The sequence below is a fragment of the Zootoca vivipara genome, chromosome 4, assembly GCF_965207765.1.
Source record: "Zootoca vivipara chromosome 4, rZooViv2.hap1.1, whole genome shotgun sequence".
Classification (NCBI taxonomy): Eukaryota; Metazoa; Chordata; class Lepidosauria; order Squamata; family Lacertidae; genus Zootoca; species Zootoca vivipara.
This window is the reverse complement of record NC_142587.1, coordinates 79,467,278-79,489,925: the sequence shown is the minus strand read 5'-3', so window position 1 is coordinate 79,489,925 and position 22,648 is coordinate 79,467,278. Positions and strand designations below refer to the sequence as shown.

Here is a 22,648-nt window from a genome sequence, read left to right as displayed (position 1 = left end):
AAAAAGACCCGGGCGCCGCCCCCAAGCAACGGCTGAGGGAGAGCGCGATGCCTCCGCCCCCCTCCCGGCCCCACCACTCCGGGCTCCCCGAGAGCTCCGCCCGCCTGACGAAACGACCCGTAAGCAGTTCCAACCGCCGAAGGGCGCGCACGAGACAGACGACGGTGGGCGCGGGGGAGGGGGAGGGTGACGGAGGACACGCACTGCGTCCGCTCGCTTTGCCCTCGGCACTAGACCAACCGCCCCTCTCCGCGAGCCTCTTCCGCCCGCACGAGCCCCGCTGCCCCTACGGCTTGCTACCCGGAACCGTAGCGCCGTAGTCTCGCACTGGCTCCCAAGAGCGCAGCCAATCCGCTTTCCCTGACCAGCGCGAGAGCACGCCGGCTGCCTCTCAGTGGCTCCCCGAGGTCCTAGCGCTAGACCTCGAGTATTTTTTATTTTGGGGTGTTTTTTCCTCTCTCCCCGCTCTTGCTGTTCGTGGTTAATACGCGTCTCTCTCTCATGCACGCGCGCAGGTAATGCGTTGTGTGTTTTAGGCTCCCGCGAGCACGAAATAAGAGAGGGTAGTAGTAGGTATGTTGAGTATTTCTGCAGCGGGAGCGTAGCGTAATGAGATATTTGAATTGCAGCCATGCTCCCCACCCGCTCCAAGCTGCCACACCCCTTCTAAGATTATGCAAGCTTCTAAGGTTATACGGTAACTTTATAATTATACGACAGTATTAATTAAGGATATATTGCAGCGATTATTGCAGATCCCTGTGGGTTGCCTTTCATCTAGATATGTACCGTTTTATGCGTTCATAACATGGGCAAACTATTTGGGAGAGGTCCGATATATTCATTAGGTTGCGTTTTTCGTGACTTTCCAGTAAATGCAACACAGTTCTCTTGGAATGGAAGCGCCTGGTGTTTTCAGGCTTCATAAATGCTTGGTTTTGAAGCACATAGTGGCTAAAAAGCTCTATTTTCATGCTTGGTTTGGCGGCTCTAGGACCCCGGAGTGAGGGATGCTGCAGGGACCCTGCTGCAGAAATAGTACGGTAGTCACCGACCACCACGACCCTCCCCACGTGCACACTACACCACATTAAAGACTGGAATTTATTATAGCATAAGCTTTTGGGGGACACACTCCACTGCATCAGACACATAAAGTCATGATCAGATGGATCATCAGGCGTCCCATCAGGCTATAGGAGAGTGAAAGAGATGGGACTCTTGTGCTGAAAAAGCTTCCCCTTACAGTACTGTATGTTCCTTCCTCAAAGGTCACAGCAGTCATTCCATCCAGTTATAGGAGAAGGAGAGAGAAATGGGACTTATCTCCATCAGTGCTGTGCTGCTAAAAGACCAACAGCTTTCATAACTCCTTGAAATATTTCCACTAGTCATGCCAATAATTAAATTGCCAAGAAACTGTGGTTGCAGCAGCCGAGTAATTTCGTTTCGGGCAATGGCAATAAAGATTATCTTATCTTAAAATGTTATGTCCACGTTACCAATAACTGCAGTCAATGTGTTCCCACCGCTAGTTTTTGAAGCTGCATTCACATGTTGTTAGCCATAAACCATATCAATCCTGTAGTTTCTTCACAAATGCTGGTGTTTGATACATTTCTCACTTCAAACCAGCTTTAATCCAACTTGAAATCTGGATGCGGAGTAAGTGAACCTATGAGCCAGCTGTTGTGTATGCGCAGTTCTGGGGTGGGTGTTTGCAGGGGTGGGAAACCAAAAAAGCCTTGCACATGGAATGAATACATCCCGATCCTCTCTCTGATGTGAACAACACAGCACAAATGCAGCTTGAAATGGCAGCAGGGGTAAATGATCTTAGAATCATAAAATCTTATATTTGGAAGGGACCCCAAGGGTCATCTAGTCCAACCTCCTGCAATGAAGGAATCTCAGCTAAAGCATCCACAACAAATGGCCATCCAGCCTCTCTTTAAAAATCTCCAAGGAAGGAGACTCCACCACCTCTCATGAGAGTCTTTACCACTGCTGAACAGCTCTGTCAGAAAGTTTTTCCAAATGTTTAGTCGGAATCTCCTTTCTTGCAACTTGAAGCCATTGGTTAAAGTCCTACCCTCCAGAGCAGGAGAAAACAAGCATGCTCCCTCATCCATGTGACATACCTTAAGATATATGAAGATGGCTATCATATCCATGTCCTCTCAGTTTCCTCTTTTCCAGGCTAAATCTTATAACAATACCCAGCTCCTTCAATCGCTCCTCATAAGGCTTAGTTTCCAGGCTGTTGATCATCTTGGTTGCCCTCCTCCGCACATGTTCCAGCTTGTCAACATCCTTCTTAAGTTGTGGTGCCCAGAATTGGACAAAGTATTCCAAGTGTGGTCTGACCAAGGCAGAATAGAGTGGTACTATTACTTCCCTTGATCTGGACACTATATGCAGCCTAGAATAGCATTAGCTATTTTTTTACTGCTGCATCTTGCTCTGTTTGAAGCAAGAAATATTAAAATACCCCAATATTGCTTTCCCCCCTAATCCCTTTTCCTTTTGTGCTGTGTTTTTTATTAATTATTTGCAGCATTTAAATACCACTCTTTGGTCAAAAGTCTCCCTGAGAGCCTTACAAAAATCAGTTCTAAGATGGTCTCTGCCGTCAGGTTCACATTCTAAAGAGACATGAGGAGGGAGGGAGAAGCGAGAGGCAAGCTTAAGCACAAATTGCATTTCTTATGAAACATTATTATGGCTATCTAGAAGAGGAAGAGCTCCTGATTGTAAGACTGCTCATGCATCTCCCCATAATGTGGCCTGATGCAGTTTAATGCCACTGTGTTAGGTGGTGGTGGTTGTTTAGTCATTTAGTCATGTCCGACTCTTCGTGACACCATGGACCAATGATGGTAATGCATTTTGCACTTGTCTCCATCTGATGGGCCTCCAGGGCTCCTTGTATAAATAAAAGGTGCAGAGAATCTTTTCCACCTCATATTAGAACTCAGCACCATCCAATGAAGCTGAATAGTGGAAGATTCAGGGTAGGCAAAAATGTACTTTTTCACACAGTGCATCGTTCAACGTGTATCCAACTGACTTACCGTAATTAGCATTTACCCAGCGATTCTCTAAGGTCTTAAAACATTTTAAATTGGCAGTGCTCAGTAATGCATCTGGGGTATTCCCCATTGTGAGAGGTGTTGAGGCAGTACATATGAAGGCAGGGTAGTGTGTATGTGAACCTGATTAGAAGGAGAACTGATGCTCAATGGTTGAGCGGATCAGGTGCAAGGAGCAAGCTTAGCTGTTGTCCCTAACAGTCCAGAGTACACCTCTATAACTTTCTCTTACGTCGAAACAAAATAAAAAAAATTCCTTCCAGCAGCACCTTAGAGACCAACTAAGTTTGTCAATGGTATGAGCTTTCGTGTGCATGCACACTTCTGCAGATACACAAACAGAAGCTCTCTTACGTGCCATTCATTCTTTCGAAATTAGTGCAGGGAGAATGCTGCACTTGAGGTCGCTTACAGTGGACCAAAAGCCTGCCTTCCATCGCAGTTGTTACTCCATACGAAAAATAAAATGTCCAACACGGCTATCCGCTGCTTGCAACATACAGTATAGTGATTACATAGAGATGGTGCTACAGGGGCATATGACTCCATTCAACCCGGCTCCCTGGGACCACGTGATGGCAGCCAGCCGCACGCGCTGCCTAACGCCTGTGTGGGCGGGGTCAGCTCCTCGGCCGCTGGCCCCTTTTGCCTAGCAGGGGCCTCCTGGAAGGCGCGTCTACGACAACTGCCTGCCTCCGTTCGCCGTACTACGAAAGACAGAGTTGGCTGCTTTCTCCCCAGTATCCGTCTCGCTTCCTATATATATAAAATTATATATATTTTTTTAATGTTTCCACGCAAGCACCCTACGTCGCAATCAGTCCGGCGTTTCTGCTTGACAGCCATACATCCCGGAGGGCCCCTGCACGCGGGCAGGAAGAGCGGAGAGAGCAGGAAGCCCCGCCTTCTTTCTTTTCGGCCTCGGACGCCATCTTACAGGTACATGGCGAGCTCGGCTGCTCCTCTTCCACTTATGGGGGGCCTCTTGTAGCGGATCCTTGAGGGGCTTTGGCACGAAATGGGCCGGTGACGGGGAGAGGGGGGAACTGAGCCGGGCGGCGGTTGGAAGTGGGGAGGGCGAGGGAGCGAGAGCCGTTTCGCGGAGGGCGGCATGGCCCTCGGGAGGGATGGGAAGAGGTGGGGAGGTCGGCTAGGTGGGAGAGGCCGGTGGGGGGGACACCCAGGAGCGGCGCTAGTGGGGTGTGCTGGCCTGGGAAGAAACGGAAGCAATGGGTGCGATCCAAGCGCACGTGGAGGTTCGCGGTGGAGGCCGCCGCCTCCTGCTTTCTCCTCGTTTTCTCAGTGGTTTGAGCGCATGCCTTGCATGCAGAAGGCCCCAGGCTCCCGTCCCTGGCTTCTCCAGTTAAGGCAGAACCTCGAGTGGCAGGGCTGGGAAGCACCCACGCCTCAAAAGGTCTAGATGTCACTAAGGTGTATAGTCTCTCCTGGGAACGTTTCTTATCATCCTTTACGGAGATTCCCCCCCCCCCACGCCATTTCGGCTGCCCTTCAGCGCCAGGGGCTTTTCCAGAGGCCTGGGCATGGAGATCTTTTGTACCGCCTCAACTCCTGGTCCTTTTTATACTAGAGGTACCAGAGACTGAACCTTTGGCTTAACTATGCATGGGCAAATGAACTTGGAAGTGTTTTGGAGGATGTTGTGTGTATGCACACATACGTGGGCGTAAAGTGCATGTATATGGATTTCAAGACGTTGCATGGGTAATCTGACGAGATATTGAGGCTCGAATTAGACATGATACTAAACGTGTTTAATGCTACACATGGGCTTTTCTGCAGTATTGTAGTGTGAGGGGTATATAATCCCTCCCCACTGACAATCTTGACCTACGTCCCGTCCCCTCATTGCTGTTTGCTTTGGGGGAAAGCTACCATTGTGCATGTTTTTATTTTATTTTCTGTTAATTTTTGATCCAATTGTATTTTCTCTTTCAGTAAACCGTCAAGATGACCAACACCAAGGGGAAGAGGAGGGGGACACGTTACATGTTCTCAAGACCCTTTCGCAAACATGGTAGGGAATATTTGTTCAACTAGTTTAGTTGGTCAGTGGGTTTGTTTCCTCTTGATCCAGGAATAAGGGTTATTTCAGTAAACTGATGTGACCACCAAGGTCAGGTGAACGTTCACACCCCATAGTCCATATGCTATCAGTATCGGCTGAGACTTATGCATCTTTAATTTATTGAAAAATGTCTTTCCATATACACTGCTAGAAAGCTCAGAAAGCAGCACTAATAGAGGGGCTTTGGGAAGAGGAATTGTTTCTATGTGTAGCTTTAATTTATTTATATAGCCTGAATGTTGTAAGTCAATTTTAATACTTTTAATACATTTCAGAGTTGAAAAGAGATCCCAAGGGTCAACTAGTCCAATCTCTCATTAAAATCCTCCAAGGAAGGAGAGTCCACCACCTTCCCAAGGGAGTCCATTCCATTGTCAAACAGCTCTTAATCTCCTTTCTTGTAACTTGAATCCATTGGTTCAGGTACTATCTTTCAGAGCAAGAGGAAACAAGCTTGCTCCATCCCTCATGTGACAGCCCATTAGTTATTTGAAGATGCCTATAATATACTCTCTCAACCACCTCTTTCTCAAGCTAAACGTACAAAACTAACTTGAGTAAAAATATGATTTGATTTTTTTCATAGGTGTGGTCCCTCTCGCTACCTACATGCGCATCTATAAGAAGGGTGATATTGTTGACATAAAGGTATTTTTAAATTTAAAAATGCTGCTCTAATGCTAAATCTATTACTGTAGTTCTCTCATTGTCTTTCTAAAACAGAATTCAAATTAAGTGCAATCTAACAGAATAACAAATATTGTTTTGCTTGCCCTGCCTAGAGTATTGAATGCTGGGATTTGAACCATGCTCGCATTTGCATTTCATCTTACAATGTAACTTGGAAAATACACAGAGGAGTATTAATTTGCCAGAAGGTTGCCCTCTTCAGTATATCACACTTTTGCTGATACAGAACTTTACTTGAAATTTTTATTTCATAACACTCTGGAGCTTGATGATGATTGTCTCTTATGATTGCTTTTGTAATAGCAAAGTGAGCAAATCATTTCACCGGCACTGAAAGCAAACCAGAGAAGTCCAGTTCTTCAAATTGAATTTTATTTGATTGAATATTTTAAGATAGCATTAATTTGTAAGGATAATTGTGGCAACCATGTGTGTATTGGCAAAACCATTCATCAGTCTGGATATGGCTGCTGCATGATCTGATTTCCTGCAACAGAATAAGTGAGCAACTGGAAGACCCAGTACTTTGCTCTAGAATTTTATTTCAAATGGTAAACATTGCTTGATATACAATGCTAGTCCATTCGCAGTGAGTATGACTTGCTAGATATTACCCACTGTATAATCCAAAACATAGTAGCTTACTTGATAGTTTAATTATTATACAAATGCTTAGTCTAGTTAAAGCTAGGGAACCTGACATTGGAGGACTTTGGGACAAATATGTATTTTAAAACATGCTCTATCTGATATTGGAAGCTTTTGAGAAATGTTGCTCATGTTATGATTGCAACTGCTTTAGTTCAATATATCTTTGGCATTTTTTTGTAAGATAAGTTATGGTAATATTTTCTGTCTGTCTTTTATTAACAGGGCATGGGCACAATTCAGAAAGGCATGCCCCACAAATGTTACCATGGCAAGACAGGAAGGGTATACAACATTACCCAGCATGCTGTGGGCATTATTGTGAACAAGAAAGTTAAGTAAGTGCTACTAAAATGGTTTGGAGCTTTAATTGCATTGATGGATTCCTTTCTCCCCATTCACTTTGCCAGTTAGACATTTGTTGTCTCTATTGGCCATTCAAGTGGGGCAGAGACAATATCCTTTTAAAACCCAACCAGTTAATACTTAATTGGCTTGGATCCTGTCAGAGGAAACATTGAAAAGTTCTTCAAAACATGAAAGCTTACATGTTCCTACAGCAATCAGAGTTGCCTATGCTCTGAAACCAGCATGGTAACCATGTGTACTGACTTGGGCTCAGCGGTTAGCCCTACTTGTTGTTGTTGTTGTTGTTGTTGTTGTTGTTGTTGTTGTTGTTGTTGTTGTTGTTTTTTAAAAAAAACCACAGCAAAAACTGCTAAATCTAACTGTGTTGGTGTTCTGTGTCTAGGGGCAAGATTCTGGCTAAGAGAATTAATGTGCGAATTGAGCATATTAAGCACTCAAAGAGCAGAGACAGCTTCTTGCAGCGTGTGAAAGAAAATGAAAGAAAGAAAAATGAAGGAAAGGAAAAGGGAACTTGGTTTGAACTAAAACGCCAGGTAATGTATTGAGATGTGAACAAAGTATATGCACTTTGTCTGCAAACAAAGTGGGTGGTTTTTTTGCGGAAGTGGAGAGGAATATAAAGTTATTTTCAATGCTAGTAGGTAATCTTTGTGCTTATTTTTTTGGGGGGGGAAGAAAGCTCTTGTTGGCTTGTTTCAAAAAATTGCTACTATGTGACTCATCCTATTCTCAAATGATTCAGCAAACTTGCTAGGGAAAAATATTTAATAAATTATAAAATGATTCATGCATAGAATTAGCGGTTGCCATATTGTGAGATGAGGTGCCACGCTTTCTCAAGTCCAAAGTATTGTAGTTTTTTGTGTTCAAGGGACATAGCGCTGCAGTAAAAACAAGGAAAGCCCAACAGATGGCACCTGGACTAAACAATGCTATTGTAACTTGGATTTATGTTTAAATTTCTTTTTCTACCTTCTAGCCTGCTCCTCCAAGAGAAGCCCACTTTGTGAGAAACAATGGCAAGGAGCCAGAGCTGCTGGAACCAATTCCATATGAGTTTATGGCATAGTGTATATGAACAAAATAAAAGACCATATTGAGGACCTAAGTTTGTGTTGGTGTGGTCAAATTATTCTTAACAAGCACTGTGCTCTTGTAAAAAGACAAGAACTAGTTGGCATGAATGGAGTGTTGAGTTAAATTATAGGCAGAAATGTTCACTTAAAGATAGCCAAGTTCTTTCTCGCCCCTAAGGGCTGTCCAGTCCCCAATGCACTATAAATTGGCCCAAAATTCTTACTTGTGGGTATGCTGTTAATTTAATTTCAGCTAAGTGAGCTGGATGTTTAAAAATACATAAAGATTTTTTATTAGCTAGAACTGATTAGCATAGTTTCTCAAAGCATTGGTTTGAGTTATAAAATTTAGTAACTTGAGCAGAGTTCTAGGTGTGCCAATCTAGGATGTGAGATACAGATTTATATGACTGTTTTGTGTGGGGGCTCCATTCCTGGCCCCCTGCACGCATTGGCGGAGCATGCATGAGCCTGACTTGTTCGGCCCCCTTTCTGCCCTCTTCTGGGTCCAAAAGGACCCACACATCGGTGGTTGCACATCAATTAAATGCACACAAAATGGTTGTTGCCCCCCCCTCTCTGTGTATGCCCAACTTGCCATTTGGCTAATGAAATCAACCTATTCTCTTGCACTAATGGGATGAAGCAGAAACCAGTGTTTTTTCAGTCTGTAAAGGGTACATGCAGATGGGAGTCCAGCTTTTGATCAGTAAGGGTTAATAATAATAATAATAATAATAATAATAATAATAATAATAATAATAGTTTATTATTTATACCCCGCCCATCTGGCTGGGTTTTCCCCAGCCACTCTGGGCGGCTTCCAACAAAAAATAAAACACAGTAATCTATTAAACATTAAAAGCCTCCCTGAACAGGGCTGCCTTCAGATGTCTTCTAAAAGTCTGGTACTGTAGTTGTTTTCCTCTTTGATATCTGTTGGGGAGGGCGTTCCACAGGGCAGGCGCCACCACCGAGAAGGCCCTCTGTCTAGTTCTCTGCAACTTGGCTTCTCGCAACGAGGGAACTGCCAGAAGGCCCTCGGTGCTGGACCTCAGTGTCCGGGGAGAATAATGGAGGTGAAGACGCTCCTTCAGGTATACTGGACCGAGGCCATTTAGGGCTTTAAAGGTCAGCACCAACACTTTGAACTGTGCTCGGAAACGTACTGGGAGCCAATGTAGATCTTTCAAGACCGGTGTTATGTGGTCTCGGCGGCCGCTCCCAGTCATGCTGCCGCATTCTGGATTAGTTGTAGTTTCCGAGTCACCTTCAAAGGTAGCCCCACGTAGAGCGCATTGCAGTAGTCCAAGCGGGAGATAACTAGAGCATGCACCACTCTGGCTAGACAGTCTGCAGGCAGGTAGGGTCTCAGCCTGCGTACCAGATGGAGCTGTTAGCTGCCCTGGACACAGAATTGACCTGCACCTCCATGGACAGCTGTGAGTCCAAAATGACTCCCAGGCTGCGCACCTGGTCCTTCAGGGGCACAGTTACCCCATTCAGAACCAGGGAATCCTCCACACCTGCCCGCCTCCTGTCCCCCACAAACAGTACTTCTGTCTTGTCAGGATTCAACCTCAATCTGTTAGCCGCCATCCATCCTCCAACCGCCTCCAGGCGGTTTATCTCCATTATCTATGTCAAGCTTTATCTTTATAAACTTTGGTCAAGAAAATCCATTTTGGAAATGTTGAGCACATTCCAACCGCCCATTCCATGGCTGTGTGTGTGGGAAAATGGCACGTAGTTAACCTGTGTGAATTGAGAGTTTGACATGTAGCAAACCTTCTAAAAAAAATAGCACCCTTTGTTCATATAAATTAAGTGTTGTTCATTACATTGATTGCGCTTTCCTCTTGTCCTTGATGGCTTAGTACAATTGTGCTTTATGTAGCTACAGGAGTGATGTTCCAAAAATACACCAAGTAGCCCAGTTTAATCACTGTGATTCAACTACAATTGGGCTGAAGTTGCTGAATTGACTAGCCTCTCAAAAAAGGAATCCAGTCTCCATTGACGTTTTTTGTCCTATTACTGCTTTATTGTCTCAGGATAAGGGATGACAGCATCCCTTATTTCCCTTTACGCCCTCTCCACTACATTTGCCTCTTGCACCCACGAACACTAAGGGATCCACTTAGTGTGAGAGTATAAACCCATGTCGATCTTTGAAATATGATTAATTCTGTATTTTAGCCTTGTCACCCTGCTGCTTGGCTTCCTTCTACAGAAAACACACCTGTGGGGATCAATGAGAAAAGACAGTGATTTGGAAGATAAAAAATGGGATGCATGGGCTGGTATGTCAACAGAAAACACTGGTTCTGCTAAAACATCCTCTAGAAATTGCATGGTTTGTTTTCATGGGTTCTATACCACGAGTATTGCGATGTTAGACATCGGATCTCTGCTGACAAAACTGATCCGGTGCCTTCCAAAAAGAACAGCATGCATTCTTAGGGGTCCTTGTAATTTTTCCAAGTATTCCCTTAAAACCATCATCGGATCATAGGTTAAGGCTGAAGGTCTGTAGCTCAGTGACGGTATCTGATTACATGCTGGACGTCCCAGATTCAATTCTTGTCATGTCCAGGTAAGGCTGGGAGATTCCTACCTGAAACTGAAGAACCTCCATCTGTCTGAGCTAGATGGACCAATGGTCTGTCTATAAGGCAACTTCCTATGTGTTACTTTCTGTCATTCTACATAAAAAGCATAATATCCATGCCTCAGAACGAGTTGTGGCAAAAAGCACCATGTCTTTACCCTTGGCTGTACATTCTACCAACAGATGTCGCCTTTTTATACTATAAGTCTTGATCTCTCTGTCTTTCTTTCTCTGGCTCATCCCCCTATGTTCTCTTCATTAGCATCCTTTTTTCAAGTATTTCCATTTCTGAATCTTCTGCGGTCCTTCCCCTTGTTTGCTGCTATTCCATCTTCTGTCTCATCCAGTCGTAGCTCTGTATCCTCACCCCCACACCTGTCATTCAACTTATACCTGGCCAGCTCATTCTTGATGGGTCAAAATACAGTAGCAGACCATTTGTTGTGCATGAAGAAGGCCTCATATTCAATCTCTGGCATCCCCAGGTAGGTCTGAGAGAGGATCCTGCCCGAAACCCTGGGGAACTGCTGCCAGTCAGTGTAGGCGATACTGAGGCAGAGGGGCCAACACACCTGGTTGAGTATAAGGCAGCTTCCTGTGTTCCTAATGGAAATGCATTTTTTGGGTCAGTAGATTGCAGAGCTCTAATGCAAGGTGTTGCGGTCCTTTCCACACTCCTGGATACTTCATTCCATACTGTGGTAAGCACAGGTAGATTCAAAAGCCAGCCTGGTTGGGCATCTGCTAAAGGCCTACACTCCAACAGACCCACTTACAAGAACCCCCAGAATTCCCCTGCTGCAGTGAGATGGGAAACTTCCTGAGGGGGGAGGCTATGGAAGGTGTCCTTCCCAAGAGTATTCCAAGAATAATCTCCTGTTTGGATTACTGCAATGTGCTCTACCTTTGAAGGTGGCTCGGAAACTACAACTAACCTGGAATGCGGTTGCCAGATTGGTGACGAGGAACAGCCACCAGAACCACATAACACCGGTCCTGAAATACCTACCGGTTCATTGGGGACCCAGGTGGCGCTGTGGTTAAACCACTGAGCCTAGGGCTTGCCGATCAGAAGGTCGGCGGTTCAAATCCCTGTGACGGGGTGAACTCCCGTTGCTTGGTCCCAGCTCCTGCCAACCTAGCAGTTCAAAAGCACGTCAAAATGCAAGTAGATAAATAGGAACCGCTACAGCGGGAAGGTAAACGGCGTTTCCATGTGCTGCTCTGGTTTGCCAGAAGCGGCTTTGTCATGCTGGCCACATGACCTGGAAGCTATACGCCGGCTCCCTCGGCCAATAATGCGAGATGAGCGCGCAACCCCAGAGTTGGTCACGACTGGACCTAATGGTCAGGGGTCCCTTTACCTTTACATTGGCTCCCAGTACATTTCCAAGCACTATTCAAAGTGTTGGTGTTGACTTTTAAAGCCCTAAATGGCCTCGGCCCCATATACTTGAAGGATACATGTCCACCCCCATCATCCAGGTCAGACACTGAGGTCCAGGGCCAAGGGCCTTCTGGCAGTTCCCTCACTGCCAAAAGTGAATTTACAGGGAACCAGGCAGAGGGCCTTCTTGGTAGTGGCGCCCATCCTGTGGAATGCCCTCCCGTCAGATGTCAAGGAAATGAACAACTGACTTTTAGAAGACATCCGAAGGCAGCTCTGGATAAGGAAGTTTTTGATGTTTGATGTCTTACTGTGTTTTAATTTGTTGGAAGCCACCCAGAGTGATGGGGGCAACTCAATCAGATGGGCAGCATATCAATAATAAATTATTATTGGAGGGGAACTCCCTAACTCACTGAGGTTGTGAGACCCATTGGCTGCCCTCAACTGGTTTAGCCAGCCAGCCAAAGCTGGCTGGGATATGGCTTCTGTCACATGCTGACAACTTCTAGGAACCACAGGCAAGGGAAGGAGGGAGTGTGAAAGACTGTCTGGTCCAATGCTAGGCAGGAGCACTCCATACTGCAACATTTTCTTGCAGGTTCCCTTTTCGAATCATCCAAGTACACAACCTTTTGCCACATTTCGGGAACTGCTCTGAACTGGCAATGACATGCCCTGTATCTGTGGTCTGCTAGCAGTGCGTTCACACCCATGAAATTGAATTCACACTGGAAGAGAACAATTCAGAGTGCCAGCTAATAAACCATCTCAGAACGCGCCTATATTAGCTGCGATGTTTCATGTGGATCCACATAATGGTGTCTCTCATCTCTCTTATATGTGAGGGTGTTTCTTTTTCTTACAGATTTCAGCCAAGCAGCTATGAAGCGCATCCCTCTAGAGGACTAAAATGGCAACTCATTTCTTTTAGTGTGTCAGTAGTTTTGTTTTATTTTTACACAGGGGAGAAAAAGATGTCCAACAATTTTACTGCTCCTTCCAAAGCCAGTTTAAAAAGTAGATTAGTAACGCAGTGTAATATTCTTTGCAATGTAGGTTTATTGCAGTTACAAAAGCAATATTGCACTCTTTTCTTTTCTTTTTTTGCTCATTTCACAACATGACTGAGAAATTCAAATTTTAATGACATTGTTTATGAGCAAACTGGAGAGGCACATGAGACACAACAAACACACATCACACTGTTACCAGAGATAAAAATATGGAAGAGGAGAATAACAAAAGCTTGGCCCGGAGGCTGGTATAGTTTAAACTCTTCTCAGTGAAATCACACAAGTCTAACTAGATATGCCAGGGGAGCCAACATTGTGATATCCAGAAGTATTTAGACTACAGTTCCTATCAACCCCAACTAGAGGTAATCAATGTGGTGCTCTAGCTAATGCTGTTGGACTACACATAGTGTTTCCAGCTGTTTTCAGACTACAATTCCCATCATCACTGACCACTGGTCTTGCTTGCTAGGAATGATGGGAATTGTAGTCCAAAAACAGCTAGAGACCCAAGTTTGGGAAACACTGGCTTTGATCATTATTGACCATGTGGATTGGGTCATTCGCACTGGATTGGGTCATCCTCTTACCTACCACTGCCCCCACTCAGGTCCTGAGTTTGAGCCCCATGTTGGGCAAAATATTCCTGCGTTGCAGGGGGTTGTACTAGATGACACTCAATAGTCCTTTCCAACTCTACAGCACTTGGGGCAGGGACTGGGAGTAAGCCAAGGCAAGGGGGCTGTGGGCTGGTTCTCCCAGCTCCCTATCCCTGTCGCCTCTCTCTCCCCATAGCTGCTCTCAGTAACCCTCAGTGAAGCAGCTTTGTTTTTGCAGTTAGGAAAAGTACATATGGCGTCTCCGCTTATTGCAATAAAGGTGAAAGGCTGCCACCTCACATCTTTTAAAGCACATTCAATGCACATTCCAAGCACAAGACTCCTCCACCCGAAAGAATTCTGGGAACTGTAGTTTGCTAAGAATGTTGGGAACTGTAGCTCTGTAGCAGACAGTCCTATCCTATGCCACATCAGATACATGCCTACGGTGGTAGCCATAGGAACCTTTGCTCCCCAATAAAATGTTTTAGCAACTTTTCAGCATGCTTCCACAGAACTCCTCCTGTCCTTACAGACCAATCCTTTCGCTCCACCCATTTTGTCTCGCAGTTGTCACATAGGCTTTGTACAAATATATCTTTAAACAACTGTGCACACCCATCTGATATCCCTGAATTGGTTCGGAGAGTATCTGCATTGCATCATTGACAGTATGCCTCTGAATAGCAGCAGCTGGGTATCGCAAGTGGGGAGAGCACTATCACGCTCAAGCCCTGCTTCTAGGCTTCCCACAGACACCTGGCTGGCTGATATGAGAGCAGGATGTTGCACTGAATGACCCTTTGGTCTGACCCAGAAGGGCTCTTATTTTGCACTTACGTGCTCATAGCTGCTTTGCGCTAGAAAACTGCTCTCGCGCCTGGTCTGCAGCTACTCTTCTGAGAGAATAGTTTCACTGGCACAAAAACAGAATGGTTGCGATTTTAATTTTCAGACAAAAGAAGCTCACATAAGCAGTCTTCTGTTGCCAGGTGCCCTGATTGGATCATGGTTTCCAGATATATGTAAAAAGATGCTTAAAGGACAAAAACATGATGTGTGTTTGTGACAGCCACAATTCACACATGCTGCAGGTAACATTGCTTCCCATGACAGCTGTACACAGAGGGGCAGCCTGGTCCTGTGCAGAATTACTTAGGGTGTGTCCACATGGCTCCCTTAGAGTGCAGTGAAATTGTTTTTCCGGTGTGTTTCACGGCTCCTTCCCTCCCTAGCTGTTCATGTCAGCACAGCTTCATTCATTTCTGTTTGTATTCACACCAGTGGGCACTGGTGACATGGCTGGAATCCGTCTGTCTCAGGAAACAATGGAAGAGTGTTCCTTCATGGGTTGGAGACAAACCATTGGCGAGTTACAACACATTGCTGTGGCTGTAGAGACCGATACAGGAAAGACATATTTTGTTGCAGCTGGAGCAAAGGAAGGTGTCCAGTTGTGCCGATGTAGGTGTACCATGGCGTTTATTCTCTCTATCTTTTGCAAAGGTGTTCACACATGGCTCTAGACAAATTAGGAGCAGCTTAAGGACTCTGATTGGTGTGAAGCCACTTTGAGAAGCAACGCATCAAAACAATAGGATTCTGTAACAAAGCACAGGGTGTTGTTGTTTAGTTGTTTAGTCATGTCCGACTCTTCGTGACCCCATGGACCAGAGCACGCCAGGCACTCCTGTCTTCCACTGCCTCCCGCAGTTTGGTCAAACTCATGTTCGTAGCTTCAAGAACACTGTCCAACCATCTCATCCTCTGTTGTCCCCTTCTCCTTGTGCCCTCAATCTTTCCCAGCATCAGGGTCTTTTCCAGGGAGTCTTCTCTTCTCATGAGGTGGCCAAAGTATTGGAGCCTCAGTTTCAGGATCTGTCCTTCCAGTGAGCACTCAGGGCTGATTTCCTTCAGAATGGATAGGTTTGATCTTCTTGCAGTCCATGGGACTCTCAAGAGTCTCCTCCAGCACCTTAATTCAAAAGCATCAATTCTTCGGCGATCAGCCTTCTTTATGGTCCAGCTCTCACTTCCATACATCACTACTGGGAAAACCATAGCTTTAACTATACGGACCTTTGTCGGCAATGTGATTTCTCTGCTTTTTAAGATGCTGTCCAGGTTTGTCATTGCTTTTCTCCCAAGAAGCAGGTGTCTTTTAATTTCGTGACTGCTGTCACCATCTGCAGTGATCAAGGAGCCCAAGAAAGTAAAATCTCTCACTGCCTCCATTTCTTCCCCTTCTATTTGCCAGGAGGTGATGGGACCAGTGGCCATGATCTTGGTTTTTTTGATGTTGAGCTTCAGACCATATTTTGCGCTCTCCTCTTTCACCCTCATTAAAAGGTTCTTTAATTCCTCCTCACTTTCCGCCATCAAGGTTGTGTCATCTGCATATCTGAGGTTGTTGATATACATATGTATAATAGGGATTTTAAAACACAGCACTGGAAACACAGCGAGTGCACAATAAACAGGGAATGCAGCCTGGGATATAAATCCAACTGTATTTAATTACATGCACTTTTCTAAAATATTTTTTATATTAGCAAAGAAGCACAAAGGATAGATTTTTTTAAAAATGGCATGACTGGAAGGATAACACTGAATGTACTGATGTGTACAGGTACATCATCCTAAGCATACCTGTCTGATACATGAAAGCCATACAATTGGGGGGACAGACGGGGGACAATTTCTGATAAAAGATGGAGGAGTCATGCTAAGGAAATGCTCTTACGATGCATGGGATGAGCATAGCTCAGTCGGTACAACATGAAACTCATAATCTCAGGGTCGTGGGTCTGGGCCCCATGTTGAGAAAAACGGGAGTTGGACTAGATAACCCACCATGGTTCCTTCAAACTCTGCACTTCCAAGATTCTGTGATTCTAAATATGTATAACCACTGAACAAGCAAATCCAGGCTGAATCCCCGTTGTCTTAGATTCAGGCATCCCCAAACTTCGGCCCTCCAGATGTTTTGGACTACAATTCCCATCATCCCTGACCACTGGTCCTCTTAGCTAGGAATCATGGGAGTTGTAGGCCAAAACATCTGGAGGGCCGCAGTTTGGGGATGCCTGTCTTAGACCCCCCCCCCTCAGCAAGCAAATCAGACCAAATGTTCAGTAAAGGCCAGACATGGTCTAACCTCCAGGTAAGTTCCACGTGAACAAATCAGGACACACACTCAATAAAAGTGTTGTCTGGAGGAGCTTGAAGACTTCTTTGATGATGTCATGATGCCCCATAAAATGTAAGTGAACAAAGCATAGCAATTCCACACAAAGCAGGTCATAGGTGGAGGCAGCCCCAGGTGAGCTGAATCCGTTGGATGCAGTGAGACTTAGTAAACTTGCAAAGGCACATGAGAGCTAGTGCACAGGATTGCACTACACACTTGTATTTTTTAACCAATTTTTAAAACCAATTCTGGCTCTTGTATTCATCAATTTAAAAATAAAGTGTAGAAATGGGTGGGATAAAAAGAAGCACCATATTTTAATATAGTGAACAGCATCTTGCTTTACAGAGGGCAGCCCTATATTTGAAGGTTAAAAGATGAAGGACCCTCAGATTAGACAACAGAGGCCATCAATAGTCAGCACCGACCTGGACTAAAACTGAGCAGGTGTACAGCACACCTGACCGCAGTGAAACTGCAGTGTGAAATGTATTGTATTTCTTGTTAAACTGCAGCCATGATTTCTAAATTCTATCTACATCAGCGAACGCAAATGTTGCACAAACCTGTGCCATCTCTCATCCTCCTTTTTTGAAGATGAGTTTCCTTTACTTTTTTTTTTTGTTGGCTTTGCCTTACTCTCCGCCTTTTGGCAATCTGTGCGTGCCATGGGAGCAGACTCCTAGAGACCAAAGTCCCCTCCAATAAAATATTGGAAACCCCACCTCTCCAAATTTTATTCACGTAGCTCGTAGGCACTCCCGGTGCGTGCGGAGCGGGGGGCTCCCATTCATCCAAGCCGCAAGCCAGGATCGAGCCGCGGCTCTCCAACAAAGCGCGCCCTTACACAAAACTCCTTCGTTTCGCTGCCTCCGCACAACCTTGGAGCGCCGTTGGAACCGCGGGCATCTCCCACGGTCTGCGCTGGGCGGCGCTAGGTGCGGTGCGCGCACAGCTCCCAGCCCTCCTGCGCACGCAGCTCCGGACCTTCCCCGGCCCATAGATGGAGGCGAAGGGGCGGAGACAGCTCCCTCCCGCCCGCCGCCCGGCTTGCTTTAAAGGCTCGGCGGCTGAGATCCGGAGCAGAAGCTGGAGCCGGGAGCCTGGCTCGCTGTCCTTTCTCGCCTCCCCTCCAGCTTCCCTCTGGAAAGGTCGCCTCGCCTCCGCTAGCTGCGCCCCTCCGGATTCGTCTTCGCCTCGCCGGGCGCGGGAGGAAGGGGAGCCTATCCCCATGCGGCTGTCGATCATGTCTCACAACTACCTTTTAGCCCCGATCCAGGAGTGCCCCTCCGACTACCTGGTCAAGGAGGTGAAGCTGGCTGTGCTAGGAACGGGGAGCGTGGGGAAAAGCGGTAAGCGCCAAGGTCACACCGCCGAGTCCGCGGAGGGGCTGCTGCAAAGCGGGATGGAGCCGAACCGGGGGCGGGGGCGGGGCGGGGCACGTGTTTTGAATGCAAAAGGTCCCGTTTGCCCAACCCTTGTACAGTAATCATAGAATCCTAGAGGTGGAAGGGACCCCAAGAGTCATCGAGTCCAACCCCCTGCAATGCAGGAATCTCAGCTAAAGCTTAACAACCTTCAAGGAAGGAGAGAGGCCACAACCTCCCGAGGGAGTCACTCGATTCCTGGTCAATGTGGCCACTCTTGAGCTACCGGTAGACGCATCCTTGGTTTGACGTGCCTATAAGCCAGCTGGCAGATGCTGGTGAACTAATTCAGTCTCTCTCTCTCCCCCCCCTCCCAACCCGATGTCCTCTAGATTTTGTGAGCTACAGCCCCCTTCATCCCTGACCATTAGCCGTGCTGATGGGAGTTGCAGTTCACAACATCTGCATTGGCTGCCCTTGTGCAGAGACAGTAGTAAGCAGCAGGGCTGTAGCTAGCTGCTCTGCCACCCGGAGCAGCGGGGCAGGGGAAGCCACCCATGGGGGCGCCGTGGCAATCCACCCAGGGGCGTGGCGAGCTGCCCATGGAGTTCGCCTGGCCGGCGCAAGCCCCACCCTGCCGTTTCAGGCAGCACAGGGCCCCGAGCTGCCGCATCACTCCCAGGAGGGACACATAGTTTGGGTGTGCTGCAGGCCAGGCCCTGCGGTAAGTACCGCCCCCCCCCCGTGGTGTGCCATTTTGTCACCCCCTCAGGGATGACACCCAGGGTGGACTGCACCCCCACCTCCTTTCCTACGCCCCTGGTAAGCGGGAAGGATAATTTTCCTGGCTTGTTGCAAGGCAGCCACCTCTTGTTCCCAAAGCCATCCACGTTTCAGCCCTCTTGCCTCCCAGAATGAAAGAGTGAATGAATGGCTTCTGGGGGAATGCTCTCCTAAAGCCACGGGGGCACGGACGTGCAGATCTTCTCCTGACACGAAGCAGCTGCGAACATATTCAGAGAAGAGAGTTGCTTTCGAGGCACACTCTACACGCCTGTTGCGTTATAGGCTGGAGATGCCACCGCTGGCAAGCAGGCATCGTAGCTAAGGAGACCACACTCATTTTGCTGAATGCTTTGTGTGGCTGTGTTTGCTTGTAGCAGAACATCACCGCAGCCCCCCCCCCCTTTTTGCAAATGCTATTTTTATCAAAGTGATGTGTGTCGTTTGACGCGTCTTCCTTTGCCACCTGTCACCACTAGTAACCCAACAACTCTCGTTTCTTTTCAGCTATGATTGTACGGTACCTAACCAGGAGGTTCATTGGAGACTATGAACCCAACACAGGTGAGCTTCTTTCTTTCATAGAATCTCTCTGTGAATCTGGATCTGGTGCTTGTGGGGATTATGCACATATAGCCTTGTTTTGCTCCTCTTGAATGGTTCCATTCTAGGGAAGTCTGGGAAATGGATCTATGTATGCTTCCCATAGCACCACCCAGCCCTTCTCCTGGCCTTGCCCAACAGGGAGGAGAGAACAGGGAAGAAGCAGTGTTGTGGTTCTTTTTTGTTTTAAATATAACCTTATAATTTTGCAGACCCTAGGTCTAGTGTGGTTAGACTGAGTCTAAGACTAGAACTGGAGAGATCCAGGTTCTGATTTCAACTCTGCCACGAAGCTTCCTGGATGACCTTAGGCAAATCACTATTTGTCAGCCTAGCCTCCCTCGCAGGGTTGTTGTGAGGATAAAATGTGGGAGGGGAATGAAGCACCTTGATCTCATTGGAGGGCTAGATAAATAAACACTAACAAATGAATAGAATCACACCCTTCCTCCAAAGAGCCCAGGAAAGTGTATGTGAGTTTTTATCTTCACAGCAACATAAAAACGTAAATTAGGCTGAGAAAATGTGGATGACTCTTGGTCACCCAGTGAGCTGCCTGGATAAGCCTTGCCAATTCTCTGACCACACCTGTTCCTTTTATTTACATTGCACCCCCATGGAGAAAGAATGTGTTTAACATCAGCTCCCCTGCTTCTTTATAATATACCTCCTACCTCCAAATAAAGTGCAGCAGTTTTTAAATGAGCTTCCATTTTTCCTTCTCCAGGCAATCTCTATTCAAGGCTCGTTCACGTTGAAAGTGACCAGATTTTCTTGCAAATCCAAGACACTCCAGGATGTATTGAGGTACGGAAACAATCATAAATATGTCCATTCTGTCGGCCTCATTCCATCAGTAGATATGAATGTTGCTGAGAAAATTCCCATTGATAGGAGTAGGCTGCTATCTTCCTTTCAGGTTCATTGATGCAATCTGCATATTAATGCAAATGACATTCTATGACTGAAGTCCAATGGTTAAAGGATAGGAGGAAATAGAATGTGAAATTACACGGCAATTGTCTGTGACTACAATCGGCAAGTAACTTGTAGGCATTTCAGAAGGCCCACTGTGTTTTCAAGAGGGCTTATTTCAAGCAAGCATTTTTCAACAGTTGTAGAGTATCTTCTTTTGCACTCTTTTCCCGGCATCTCCAGCTACTGCTGCCAGTCAGTGGAGACAGTACTAAGCTCGATTCACCAATAGTCTGACTGCATAAGGCAGCTTCCTATTATTGCAGTCTTAGAAATAAAGCTCCCATAGGCTGTTTAGAAAGAGGTGTGGCTTTTGCTACGTTTCATGCAGAAACTAAAAGTTCTTTGAAGCTCTTTGTTTCTGCATTATACAGTAGAGTCGCACATCTTGCTGGCTGGGGGTCAGAAGCCACCATGGATGAAGACCTACACATTGTCTTTGGCAATCCCTTCTAGATTCAGATGCAAAAGCATCAATGGTCATGCTGGTTCTGATGAGTCTCTAAAGCTATACACACGACCATTCTACACTTGAGAACCACACATGGCATAGTTAACATGTGCCAGTGCCATGCACCCTTTGTGAACTTGTGAACTGGCTATTGGCTAAGACAGCCTCCCCCAACCTGGTGCCCTCCAGACACTTTGGACTACAATTCCCATCAGCCTTGACCATTGACCACGCTGGCTGAGGCTGATGGTATTTGTAGTCCAAAACATCTGGTGGCGGGCATCAAGTTGGAAACAGTTGTGCCAGCAACAGATTTCAAGCTGGATTTTCTCTTTCCAAAGCAACCAGCTCGTCTTGAAGCAAACCTATTCTTATTTGGAAAGGCATTTGATATAGCTGTTGTTGAAAAGTTTCCCCCTTGTATCTCATTTATTTAAGTCTATGTGCTCTTTTTCTTTCCAGGTGCAAGAAGATGTTGCACAGATGTTGGATTCACTCTCCAGGTGCCTGAAGTGGGCGGACGGTGTTGTCTTAGTCTATTCCATTACAGACTACCGTAGTTACCAGTCCATCCGTCCCCTTTATCAACACATCCGGAAGATCCGCCCAGACTCTAAAATCCCTGTTGTCATCGTAGGCAACAAAGGCGACTTGGCTCACTCCAGACAGGTGGCGGCCAGCGATGGCCTGCAGCTGGCCAATGAACTGGGCAGTGTGTTTCTAGAAATCTCCACCAGCGACAGCTGCCAAGGTGTATGTGATGTATTTCAGTATCTTTGTAAAGAAGTGAGTAAGCTGCACAGCTGTGGCAGCGGAGACAAAAGGCGGTCGTCCCTCATTTCCCGACCCAAATCACCTAACATGCAAGATCTCAAGCGACGCTTCAAACAGGCTTTATCGTACAAAGTCAAGTGAGCACCAACCTTGACATCAGCCCCTGCTGAACAGACTGTTTTATAAAGCATACATTTATAAGAATAATTTATTTTTGTACTGATGCTGTTTGTTCGTGCATTTGCAAGTATGCAGCTTCCTTGCATTACTTTTGTATTAATTGACTCGGCAACCCCACAACTGAGTGCTGTCATTGCAACAGAATGAAACTGTGAAAGAGATGGTGACAATATGCCCATCCCTCTGTTTGATAGTGACCTGCTCTTTAAACTTAGGGCAAGCAAAGTTGAAAGTATTTGGATTTCACGTTTGTCAAACTTTGCTAGTCTGAACTTGGCTTAAATGAGAGTATTTCCGTTTTACCAGATGGTGGCTAGGGTTGCTCATCTCTCTCTGAGCCTATTCAAATACACATTTAAATCCCCCCCCCTTTAAAAAAGAAGAAGAAGAAGAAGAAGAAAAACTTACAGACTGGTGTTTCATTCTGTATGTAACCACGGGGAAAGAATTACAACTGATTTTGTAAAATGCTGTGAGGAGCTGAGTTATACAATTGCAAAATAAAACTATTTAAATAAAATAATTAAATATCACTTTCTTTATGTGTGGACCCCTCCCCTTTATTTTCCAGAAACCCTTGTTATATTAGCATATTGAAATCAGGCCAGGCTCCATAGAACTATGTAACTAATTCCACTAGCCAAATGAAGGTACTTTAAATTCTTGAATAGCAGTCTCTAATACCATCTAGGTATTAGATTCTAGGGAAGCGAGTGGCGCTGTGGTCTAAACCACTGAGCCTCTTGGGCTT

At 46.1% G+C, this 22,648-nt stretch overlaps 2 protein-coding genes, 1 long non-coding RNA gene and 2 other non-coding genes across 5 annotated transcripts; all 5 read left to right on the top strand.

The window, feature by feature from the left end:
* Positions 1–16: 16 nt before the first annotated feature.
* Positions 17–1,485, top strand: LOC148686013 (uncharacterized). Its single transcript, XR_015949681.1, has 2 exons — positions 17–119; positions 1,272–1,485. It is a non-coding gene; the product is annotated as an uncharacterized LOC148686013 (long non-coding RNA).
* A 3,563-nt stretch (positions 1,486–5,048) lies between these two features.
* Positions 5,049–7,993, top strand: RPL21 (ribosomal protein L21). The gene is made up of 5 exons (XM_035115276.3): positions 5,049–5,127; positions 5,765–5,826; positions 6,742–6,854; positions 7,268–7,418; positions 7,865–7,993. The coding sequence occupies exons 1-5, from the start codon at positions 5,061–5,063 to the stop codon at positions 7,952–7,954; spliced, it is 483 nt and encodes a 160-aa protein (XP_034971167.1). The 5' UTR covers positions 5,049–5,060; the 3' UTR covers positions 7,955–7,993.
* On the top strand, positions 6,131–6,207 carry LOC118085814 (small nucleolar RNA SNORD102). The gene has a single exon (XR_004692690.1). It is a non-coding gene; the product is annotated as a small nucleolar RNA SNORD102 (small nucleolar RNA).
* LOC118085827 (small nucleolar RNA SNORA27) lies at positions 6,905–7,036 on the top strand. Its single transcript, XR_004692701.1, has one exon. It is a non-coding gene; the product is annotated as a small nucleolar RNA SNORA27 (small nucleolar RNA).
* A 9,707-nt stretch (positions 7,994–17,700) lies between the features above and the next one.
* RASL11A (RAS like family 11 member A) lies at positions 17,701–22,430 on the top strand. The gene is made up of 4 exons (XM_035115861.3): positions 17,701–18,116; positions 19,422–19,478; positions 20,245–20,324; positions 21,406–22,430. Exons 1-4 carry the CDS (start codon positions 17,768–17,770, stop codon positions 21,856–21,858), a joined length of 939 nt encoding a protein of 312 aa, XP_034971752.2. The 5' UTR covers positions 17,701–17,767; the 3' UTR covers positions 21,859–22,430.
* Positions 22,431–22,648: the final 218 nt, after the last annotated feature.